This window comes from Kryptolebias marmoratus, linkage group LG12 (assembly GCF_001649575.2).
Source record: "Kryptolebias marmoratus isolate JLee-2015 linkage group LG12, ASM164957v2, whole genome shotgun sequence".
NCBI classification, from domain to species: Eukaryota; Metazoa; Chordata; class Actinopteri; order Cyprinodontiformes; family Rivulidae; genus Kryptolebias; species Kryptolebias marmoratus.
In genome coordinates, this window is record NC_051441.1 from 5,941,244 (window position 1) to 5,953,409 (window position 12,166).

A 12,166-nucleotide genomic window follows, 5' to 3' on the forward strand; every position below is an offset into this window, starting at 1 on the left:
TAATGAGCTCCCAGAATGCTGTCTGCTGATTGTTTCTGTGGAAGAGGCAGACACTTCCTCGGCCACAGCGTAATAGCTGTGCCTGTCTCCTTTTCTTTGAAGCATGAACACAACGGTTGTCACCTCTCTGCCTGAGTCCAGCTGGTGGCGTGAATCTGCTGAGGCTTTCATTAATGTTGAATTGAATTAACAGGAGACTGGCTTAAACATCTCTATGATCACTGACTCAAAGTAGGAAGTTGTTTGGATTCATTCATAAACACACCACGCTACACAAAACCCAGAACACCATGGCATTTGATTAATTGATTAGATAATTAACTTTCTCAGTTACAAACTCTTCAAATTGCTCATTGTTGTCTTGCAGTCATTCAGTAGAAGATCTGAATGAAGATCTGCCACAAACCCGATGTAACCTTGTTAATGTGTAATCAGGCAATATTTATTTTGAATATGTCACATTGTTTCTTGAATTTAAACAACAGCCAGTCAAACTTTATATATGTTGCATTTCTATAGTGTTCTTGTTTCCATTAAACATGAAGTGGTTGACAAAAACATTGCTCTGATAAGTACATTAAGAGTCTGAAAGTGAAGGAAATCAAGAACCAGCAGTCTTAATCAAATTTTTCACTGAAACCAGACTTCAGAAGCTTTACTTGAAAAGAGAATCTACAATATTTTACAAAGAGCTTCTCACAAATTGGAGATATAATAAAAGTTTTGCTTAGAACAATAAATAGTTTTCAGTGTTTAACAAACTAAGCTGAAAGTATTAAAAGAAATGCAAAAATAGTCATGTTTGCATTTGAACAAGCTGTACTAAGATTTTCTTTGGTATTTTTACATGGAAAAGTTTTAAAATAATTGTCAGTGTTTCTAGTTATAATTTATTCATTAATAGTACAAAGAGTTCTGTTTTCTTTGATCGATTTAAGGTTTCTGTTGTTTTTACTGCTCTATGCCTTAGGCACAGAGAAAACAGGTGCAAAAATTCATGTAGTAAATTATTTCTGATGGAAAGAGAGTAAAGGGGGAACTTCTCTCAGTGTACACAGAAAGGTTTCTGATAGAAAGACTAACACTAACAAAAGTGGGATGGGGACTAAAGAAACCCAAACTGTTAGGAAATGAATCAAGCAAATGACTACAATACATTTGAGAGAGAAATTAGTTTAACAGGAGAATGTTGATGCATGTTGAGTTTGGATAAACAGTTCCTCGTGTGTCAGGTCCTCCTTCTTTCCTTGAAGATGCACTTCATAAAAATAATCATTTTAGCTCCATTTTTTTCCTTATATTGATATTATTTGGTAAAACAAATCAATTTTAAAATGCTGCTTTGAAAATGAAGTCGTTCATAAAGTTGTATGTCGAATGCAGTGGAATAAAAACATGACTGGATTAGAATATCTCCTTGTTAACAAAGAACAAATTAATTGCCAATAACAGTCTAGACTGTCACTGTTCAATGTGAGTTCCTTGACAGCTGGGCGTTCAGCTCAACAGCCAGAACTGGCAACACAACAATGCAGCTGTCAGTGGGACAGACTACCGATTAATTATTTAGCTGAACACCTAGCTGGATAGTTTATTAAAAAATAAAAGATTTAAAGCTTTAATACAAACTTTTTTTTGTTCTTTTCAGGTTGAATTGAGAGAGCTCCTTGAATAAAGAGCAAAATGTCTTCAAAAATAAATAAGTTCAGTTCATTTATGTAAGCCAACAAGGATTATGATACCATGCCCTGGACAAATGGGAATCTTAACAGCATATTTCTTTTAAAAAAGTATGTTTGTATGTGTTTTCTAATACTTTAATTCAATAATTTTATTTTGATTTAAGACAGATTACTTTTTATTTATCCAGTTTATCACTTTTCCTGGACATAAATCTGCACTTAGCTTGATTAGTTGGAAGTATTTATCCCCAGAGAAACATCTAAGTAGCAGCCAGGACAGAAGCTGGTCAAATTACTTTGAGAAAAAGATATTTAACATTTTCTTAAATTTCCTTAAATTCCTTAAATGTTTCCTTTAGTATAAGGAATGTATCCTTTTGTAAAAGAAAGATAATTTAGGTTTCTAAAAAAATAAAAAAAAAGTTTAAGGTTATGAGCATGAACAGTAAAGGTAAGAATCTTGGAAAAAAGTTTCAGAATATTTCTAATATTTGAAATATTTCATAAAGTAACATGATAATATTGACTTAAAAAAAAAAACTACTGTTTTCCTTCTGCAAATTTTTACAGTTGACCACTGCTCATGTTCTTGGTAATTTGTTATTTTTTTTCTCATAATGTTTTCAAACAAGGTCAAAGAGCTCAAGAATACAGGGGGTAAATTTTAGACTATTTGACCAGACCCATGCTTTTTAGTTACAGTTTCCATATGCTACCATGTGTACAGTAAGATTACACAGTAAGCTGCAGCACCCCTGCAGGTTTTAATAATGTAATGTCACAGTTCCTTTGACACCATCATACATAATTCAGTCTCACACCCACACAAACAGAATCCAGAGATAGTGCTGGCAGACAATGTCGGAGTGCTCAGGCAAACTGTGATGCTGACAGATAACCCCCACCACGTTTTCTAATAGGGTCATTTATCTAAACAGTGACCACACTGGAAAAACAACACAGCCAGCAGCATCACAGGGGCGAAGCTGAAACTGTGGCGTACAATATTCTGGGCTTACTGTCAAACAATGAGATGTTAACAGGGAAAATTCAATGTGGAAATAATTACCTAGTAAGGTTAGAGTTTGACATCATGTTATTTCATCTGAATCAAATGATATCGCTTCAGAATTTTCCGTTTTTCTTTCACTTCGCAATTTTAAGCAGACATGAATCTGAATGTGGCGTTTAAAGAAATTCACTTACTTTCACATTAATATCTACCTATCATCATCCTCAGGTTTAAATAAGAAACACGAACACCTGCTTTTCACTCAGTCTGTATGTTTTATGCGCTCCGAGCTGTTTCCAGGCAACCGGGACTGACCAGGAATAGTCACATGACCCACAACAAGTAGTTAATTGCTAATACTGCCCACCACTGAAAGCGAGAGGCGATATAAGTATTGCACATGTCTGTGTGTGTGTGCATGTATGTGTAGTGTTAGCAAAATATCTCATGAACCCCATTCAAGATGGCTGCCACAGCTAAGCAACTTTAGCAAACGCAAATATGGATATAACGCAGCAAATTTAAAAGATAATGAGCCAAAATTTGGTATGGTAGTGGTAGAAGATTTTCTCCAACACATACTGTGCCCACTGCACAATGTGCAATATTTTTGCTAAAATCTTTGGCACAAACTCTGTCTGTTTCTTAGCACATTATCTCATGGAACCACTGGATAGATTTTAATGTTGTTCAACATTAGTCAACACAAAAATGGTTATAATTCTGAACATTTAATAAATATTCAGATAAATTTGGTGTGATAGTCGCCAAGAAGTCATCCTCAACATATTCTCTGAGAGCTACCATATCTTGCTAATTTTGATAATATCATGAGACCGTGCATAAAACCATTCGTAAGGTTTAACACAACTGTTCTAACTTTCTCCATTCTCATCATAAGATATTTTTAGTTTAAGTCTCTGGCATAAAGGGTGGTGGGTGAAAGGAAATCCTTCAAGAATAGCCTTCAATTTTGCATTTGAGTTTATGTAGAGATTTAAAGATGATCATTTTGTTAACTTTACACAAAAGCAAATAGACTGTGTCCTTCAGTCTTTGTGCTCTGCAAAGATAGTGATGGTGTTATTTTGCAAACACAAAACTAAAAAAACACAAATACACAAGACATCATATCTAAATGTTTGATGTAAAACTGGTTTATTCAAAATAAAAAAGCATGTAAATGAGAATGATTGCGTGTGAAATTGATGTTACAGTTTTGTAACTCCAGATTCAGTTTTCCTTGAAAAGAAAGAGTAAACTTGGAGCATGAAATTGTTTCCAACAACGTGTATAAAACTCATATTTGTGGTCTTCCTGACCTAGCAAAAAGGAGAAAGGAAACATAACAATTTAGCAAAGAGTGATGCTGTGTTTTCTCAGCACTGTGCTGCTGAATTCTCAGTGTATCAAAATGTTTAAGCTCACTGCAGCTGTTATATCTGCTCTGAGACTAAGCTCGCCTTGTTACAACATGCTGCAAACACTGACTGCTGCATTTTTATTCTGTCTTCTATGAGAACTGAACATATCATTCTGTGGATAATTTTGCATTTTAAATATTATATGTGAATACACCATCTGGTCATGCATCTGGTCCTGCTACTAATGCCAGTGATACACATGATGATTTCTACAGCCTTGGAGAAAAAAAGAAAACTGGTTCTACTGCTTTTTAAAACCTTTTTTTTTATTTTGGAGCAATTCAGGGGTTTTCAACAGCCCTTGATTGCTGCTGAGCACTCTGCACACTTAGAAAGGCATTGTGGAGGAGATGGAAAAGTAGGGAACAGGATGATCTTTGATGGAACAAAAGCACACAAAGTAGAAATTAGGACAAGGTGGCCTGATAATAGACCTTAGGCTACAAGCTGCATTAAACTCATATAACCTCTTGCCATGTCATCTTGTCTTGTGCACTTGTAGACACTAAAGTAACTGCATTCACTCACATATAAACAAAAACCCATTCACAGAGCCATGTTTTAATGTCAAATATTTTAAACCAAAGGAAACTGCAACTAACCTTTAATAAGAAGCTGAAGATTCACACAGTTTATTAGCTTTAAAGCAAATTGAATGTGAAATTATCTGCTTCGCATTTTCAGTAGAGATTTTTTCAAAATTTCAACAGTGTTTGGCCTCCATGAATTCTAATTTTCTGTCAGAAAGGATGCTGTCAGACATGCAGTTAGATGAAGATCTCAAAGCTCTATAAATATGATGAAGGATCAGTGCAAACTGCCATCAGCCTGGTGTAATATTTTAGAGGATCATTTTACATGTTGTTCCTGAAGTTTGAGCCAAAGACACTTTGCTGCAAAGAAAAATTGAATTCTTCTTCATCTCATTGAGTCATGTGGAGTGGTGTTTCTAATTTTTATTTTATTCATAGAACGCTGGTTTGAACTGATAATGCATTTCTCTTGTAATGTCAACATTGCTGAGGAGGTAATTATGTTTGTTTCAACTTGATTCTAGTCATGCAGAAAGAATTATTTTGAGTTGTGTGAAAAAAGACAAATGCATGATACGGATTTATTTTATTATTTTATTTTCCATGAAGGATTGCATATCATCCACTGCCTTCAATGCCAGATATTTAGACTAAGATCATCTTATGTATGAGTTGTAGCCTTTTTAGTCAAACTTTGAAAATAGTGTTGTATGCAATCATGTGCAATATTGCGAGATGTGATTTTCAAAGTACAGTATGTGGTGGAAATGACTCTCAGCTACTACCACATCAAATTTTATCTCAGTATCAGTATCAGTACTTTATGAAAATTTCATTAAAATCTCTCCAGGTTATTAGATTATTTTGCTAACAGACAACCACAATTGACAGCAAATAACTATTGGCAAAATGTTAAATGAGTTGGAGATCAGTCTAAGCTACAACCACACTAAATTTAAGGGTATTATTTATAAAACTGACTTAGTTATAGACATTCTTATGTTTCTGAAGGTCAGTTGGCTGTGGCAGACATCTTGAATCATGTGGACTCTAAATGTTACACAGTTGTAGATGTATATCCAATGATTGTCTTTAGAAAGTTTTATTAAAATTCGTCCAGAGGTTCATGAGATATTTTGGTAACAGATAGACAAACCAACAGAAACAGAAACAAACAAACACAAGCAAAAATACGATTGTTCACCTTCACCTTTCATTAGGGGGCAATAAAACAGATTCAAGGCACAACATTTTAGCAAATGTGTCTGAACTACACTGCTGTAAAAATCACAAGAAGTCTGTCTTGTTGCTTGATGGCTGCAGCTTCTAATCTCTCTGCCTTGAGCGAGAATAAACACAGAAATGTCACACAGCTTGATGTGAGTGAACCCTTTGGTTGCAGGGTATTACTTATTAAATGGTTAAAATTACAAATCTCTCACATTGTCCACATTTTCTTCATTTTTTTGACATCCAGCCAATTCCATTTCTCTTCATAATCATAGCTTTATCTCCCTCAGAAGCTTCGGTTTGTCTTTGCCCCGAGTTATGTCTTCCTTTTACACCTTTTATCCCTTTGTCACTCACTTGTTTTCCCCATAACTCTAAAGCTCGCTTCACAGTCTTGCAAAGATGATTTCTGTCAACTTATCCGTCTTCACCTGAGTCTTTGCTAACAAAGCCTACAGTCGCATCCAGGTGGTTTAATTTTTCAGCTGCTATCTTTTTTTTACTGCTATAAGTTGTCAAATTTTTTATTTTTTAGAAAATTGAGAGAAAACAGCTGCCTAACAGTTATGTATCTCACATGCATTAGCATTTCCCCATTTCAATTAATTCTCCTCAACATTTTAACTACCAGTCTAATCTTTTGGACACAAAATCCTCCCATGACAATGGAGTAATTTCTCTTCAGGGGACCTGGAGTCATCAATGCACAGAACTGATGGCCCTGTCAGATCCCTGTAAATTGTAAACTGATGAAGCATGTGAAACGAGAGGAAGAAAAATTGAATTCTCTTCAAGAGGAAAGATGATGATTGAGATTTCCAGCTGCAGAATTAGTTTCTCTGACAGATTACAGAACGGCCTGGGAAATTGGTGTGAATTCTATGTCCCATTAAATGTGTTCAGCACCTGTAATTGTCATCAATAAACTTTAAAGTGTGTCTAAATCAAGCAGGCTATTTTCTGATAAGATCTACCATGTGCATATTTCTCCACGCACGTTAAAAAAAACCCAAAAGAAATAAACTGTAGTACAGTGCAGTCCTGATAGCAGTTTAATTTAGTGTTTGTTTACAACATGGGAATCCAGGGAGAGTTGAGCTTAGATTAGAGCTGGTGGGATGTGAGAGTAGGACGTGGCCTTCAGAAGCTTTAGTGATTAGGAGCAGAAAAAGGTGTCAAAGAATTTGTGTATGAGAAGCAAACATCTTCAGAACATTTGCTACACGGAATATTTTAGTTGTTGATATAGTACATTTTCGACATGTTGCATTGCTAATTTAGAAATTCTCTCACAGTTAATCACAGTTTTGGTGGCTTCATAAAGCAAAGCAACATAGTGTGATCAACAATGCAGCTACTTCTTGTACGAGGTAGAGTTGTGCGTTGCTGGTCTGTGGCCGATACAATACGCATCTCGATGCATTGCCAACATGTTGATACATAAAAGATATGTGGGCAGCAAAAACCCATACTACAAGATATGATTCAGCCTTCAAATCGTTATACAACGCAATTCAATATGAGTTTTAATTCAACACATTCAGATTCAAAGCAAAAGAATGGTTCCATGTCAGTTATTAAGACTAATTACTTATAACCTAATAAAAAATAGCCGCTCACAAACAGGTCTCGTTTTAACCCTGCAAAGCACTTTCATGAAATCTGACTCACAATTAATCTTTAAAAATAACCCAAAAAATTAGGCTTAGTGGAAAGTTAATAAACTTGTCAGCAGCAGATGTGTTTAATACACTTTTAGTAACTCAGCAGTGAGCAGCCAAATGTATTTTCTACATCGTGAAGAAAAAACATAAATTAACCTTTTTTTTCCTGGAATATTAAGTGATTCAAATTGCTCTAAGTACATTTTTTTAATTCTTAATTGTCATTTTTACCTCCTGAATGATAGGTGTCATTAAAGAAAATACAGCTAAACAGCAGGACGTGGAGCCAGAACAAGAGCTGTCTGTGTAAGAAATGAAGATGGAATTTGTTCTTTATACAAAAATATAACTACGCTTTTACTTTTCTGTCATCTTTTATAGTGGGTGCCTGTGTGTAGAAACAAATCTGCTTTCTGACTCCTAATTATTGGACAAATAAGATTTTATTAGTACAAAATCTTAAGCTGTTGCAGTCAGATTTAATTCTGAAACTGCATTGATACACAGCTGTTCAGACTGTGCTGTTGCATTATGCAGGTTCGTGAATCGGTACAAATCTTGTAATCGGCACAAATCTACAAGATCATAATGAAAACTAAGCTTTTTTTGAGAGCAACAGTGACAAGTATTTATCCTCCAGATTAAAAAAAAATATATATATATAACTATAAGATATATGATTGGTACCTGTAATTTTAACACGTTTTAACAGTTTTAGTTTAAATATAAGCAATTCCCTTTTAAATGTGATCACTTTGTTAAAAAAAAACAAAGCAGAAAAATAAAACTAACTATTTGGAGGTTAGATTCATGTTTTACTTTTTATATATGTAACAGAAACTCCTGCAGATTTTAGTATCTCTTGGTTTTGTGTGAGATTTGACAAATGGAACTCCAAAATCATTGCATAATACTCTTTAAAGGTTTAAAGGATGTGGGAGTGAGGGCTAAATTGCTTTACACCTCCCCATGGGGTTCGGGCAAATGACTGTTGATATTTAGTGACATTTCCACCCTGTCCAAATGATATTGCGAGCAAGGGTTCAGCGAATGGTGCTCCTCAGATAAGCCTCAAGATTGTTCCTTACATTAATGCATCTTTTATCCTATTGTGTTTAGACAGTAGTATGTCTACTGGTCTCTATGAGGTAAAATAAAGTAATGCATGTGACCTTGCATACAAGCAAACAGACTACAGTCAGATCTACAATCCTATACCACTTTAAAATCCGTGGTTCTGTGGTAAATCAGAGCATTATTTTGTTGGTGCACATCAAAAACATCTCAATCTACAGGATCACATGACTTCAGGCCATTAATAGCAGCTGACAGAAGCAACATAAATCCACTCAGAATTAAATAAAGATGGAGAAGTTTAAGCTGTTATAACTTCTCCCTCCACAACTACACATAAGCACACACAAGACCACAGAGAAATACACATACACGCTGCCCAGAAAATCAGGAGATGTCAAGTGAACACAGAGCTGAGTGTTGACATAATGCCAAAAAAACCCAACAAAAAACAAACACACACACACAGAAATGTAACTGACAGAACACTGACAAACGCACAGTGACACTTAGACTCGCAGAACTGACCTTAAAGCTCCAGTAGTTGGGTTGTTGCTGCAGAGTTTCATGAAGGACAAATAAGGGAAAGGAAGGAGACATACAGAAAAAGTTAATCCTGTAATAATTGGTTTGGCTTTTACTTAATAAAAAATAAGCTATGGCAGAAAATCATACAGTACATAAGCTGCAGTGAAGAGTCAAACTGCAGGCAACCTTTGAAAAAAATGGTTGCAATACAAACGTTATCTGACGATTCTGGATGATTTTTAAAACAATGTTACAGAAAGCTTCATTTAATGTATGTGTTTAAGCCATGAGCATTGATTGGTTGATAGTGGAGGAAGTGTTTTTCTGACATCAGGTTACAGTATACCTGAAACAAGATTGTACCATTTGAAATGAAATGAGTGAAATCAAATCAAACCACAGCCACTCTTGTTCTTGCACTCTGTTGTTGCAGTGTTGGCTTCCCTCCCAGACTCCACAATGGGCAAACAAGCACTTCATGCTTCACCTCTCCCGTTTCTTCCATTCTTCATCCACCTGCAGCACTCTTCTCATCTGAGCCCTGCCACCTCACCTGCTCATTTGCAGCAGCGCATCCTGTATCTGGCATCTACTCATTTGCCCTTCCTGCGGTTCTGACATGTAACAAAAAGGTGCTTACACGCTGGCACATGCCCGAGAAATGAGCTTTCGAATAATCCACAATTACCCTACAGTTAAAACCAGGTCAAGCCACCAATGGCCCCAGACATATCTTAGTATGACATGCAATATGAGTTTGAGCAGAGTTCATGAAACTGAATTGTTTGAATTGAATTGTAATCCCTATTTTAGTCCTTACTGTTATCTGCAGGCAATTTTCACTCCATTCAGCCTCTCTTCTGCAGAGCCCACATTACCCCGACTTCGGATGAATATAAAGTGACAGGCAAGTTTTGATTTATGGTAGTTGGTGAAGTTTTTTATTATTTGCCTTTAGTAGTCTCAAGAAAGACCTGGGTTGCTCTCATAAACACAATCAAGCGTTTTTGGTGATTACTGACTTATTGTAGTGTAAAATATCATTTCATGCTCTTTTATTGAACCTTAATGTTGTCTTATTTGATTGATGCCTCACTATGTTCTACATCTTTTTGTACAGTACAGCAAAATGACTATCTTCATCTTAAAGAAGCTTTAACAAAAGAGGTAAATGTTTCTGGTTTAAAAAAAACAGCAAATAAGGCTGTGTCTCTGTGCAACGAAAACCCAATCAATGTTGTGCTCAAACTCATTTAAGTGACTCTGTTTATAACATTTTCTGTAAACTTTGAACTTAAAATGGCCTTTTTTTCTGAGGAACTTGAACAGAGTGCAGCTCAAAATGGCAACATTAAATTGCATTCTTTCAGAGTGAGCAGATGCTGTAATTTGACAATTTTAAGACAAATTTTAGCTACTTAATGCAGGAAAGAGTTACAATATTTCCCCTCAACAGCATGTTATTGTCTGCTGTGTTCTTGCATACCCAGTTCTGCACGCACCATGTAGGAGTAGGAGGTCCAGATCTTGGGAGTGATCTTGACTCACTTCATGCTCCAGTCACAAAGCGAGTCCAGATTTTATATGCAAGAGGCAGAGACAAGGAAAGGAATGGAGCTACAATTTTGGAGGAAAAAAAACTGAGAAAGTGTACTAACTTTATTCTCTAATCGTTTGTGCATAAATGTTTGGCCGAAACAACAGCACAGATATTGTCTTTAATTTATGTGTGGTTGTTTAATGCAGTTAACATTGTGGTTAAACAAAAAATGAACGTTATTCAAGTTGAGAATCAACCTCACAGTGCTTTTAAAGTGGCTATGACTTTAATGGGCCACTTTTCAGTCACACTTTGAAATTTATTTTGCTTTTGGAAAAGAAAAGCTTAAAAATATGCAAATGAGAGCAGCTTTCTTGTAATCTTACCCATATTAAAATACAGTAAATTTTAGCACAGAGAATAAGTAGCAAAAAGATGGGCTAGCAGAGAGCAACTTAGAGAGACTTCAGAATGACATTATTTAGTAAGAACAAATCCAGCAAACAAAGGCCGTTTTATTTATTATTGCTAAGAAATTTGAAGTTAACCAGGTTTAGAGTTTCTGTACATTTTTAAACAAATAAACTTCACTCCAAGGGATCCTCCACAAAAGATGGATTCCCAACTGGAAATGTTTTGAACTACACAACCGGTAGAACAAAAACCTAAAGGTGCACTGTGAAAAACACCATTTTTCTATTTAAGTACAGAATGATGTTTTTTTTCTTGCCATCAGCTGTATATTGCATATATTCAGACAAATCAATAATATTGATATACAAGTGAAAACCAAAATGCAACAAGGCAGGAGAGAGAACCAAACAAGAAAATGCTATCAGCATGCACACTCACTCATTATTCTCTAGAGGAGATCTGTTTACATGTATTACATTTATGCATGGTTAAAAAAAAAAAGAAAAGTACTTATTGCTCGGTAACCGAATAAGAAAAATTCACCAACAAGTCGAGACTGAACGTAACAAACATTGTGGACATTAAGGTTGTTGTTAGCAGGCCCTCTGAGACATGTTTAGAAATTTCATGTCTGCAGTGCATTTGTGAAACCACTATAATAATTGTTTTTCTACTCAGACAAGTTCCAGGAAGCAAAATAAACGATCATTGTTGCTATGCTTAGAGAAATTGACCATTTTACTTTGTGCTCAGCATTGTGGGACAAAACTATTTCCAATATCATCACGGTGGCTCAATTTTGAGGATTTATATATATCATTGGAAGCCAAATAAATAACATTGGAAAACAACTTTTGTTTAATACTACATAAACTAGCTTTAGAGAAAGAAGCTGGATCCTAACTTCTATATGTTTCTGTAGTATAAATATTACAGGATCACTCTTCTGAGTATTGTGAATAATGTGAATTCACCATGACTATTAGTACATAATAATGATTTGGGATAGAAGCCAAGTTTGGAAACCTACAGCAATAAAAATCTTCCCAAAAAGGAGGAGGAGGG

The 12,166-nt window shown here is 35.4% G+C and overlaps 1 protein-coding gene across 2 annotated transcripts in view; it reads right to left on the reverse strand.

Moving 5' to 3' along the window:
• Positions 1-12,166, reverse strand: part of si:ch211-278a6.1 (SRC kinase signaling inhibitor 1) — a 107,282-nt gene that overhangs the window by 31,366 nt on the left and 63,750 nt on the right. For both annotated transcript variants that reach the window (XM_017433524.3, XM_037978784.1), the window contains exon 4: positions 9,148-9,174. In XM_017433524.3, the coding sequence (XP_017289013.1) occupies positions 9,148-9,174 (27 nt within the window). The remainder of the gene's footprint in view (positions 1-9,147; positions 9,175-12,166) is intronic.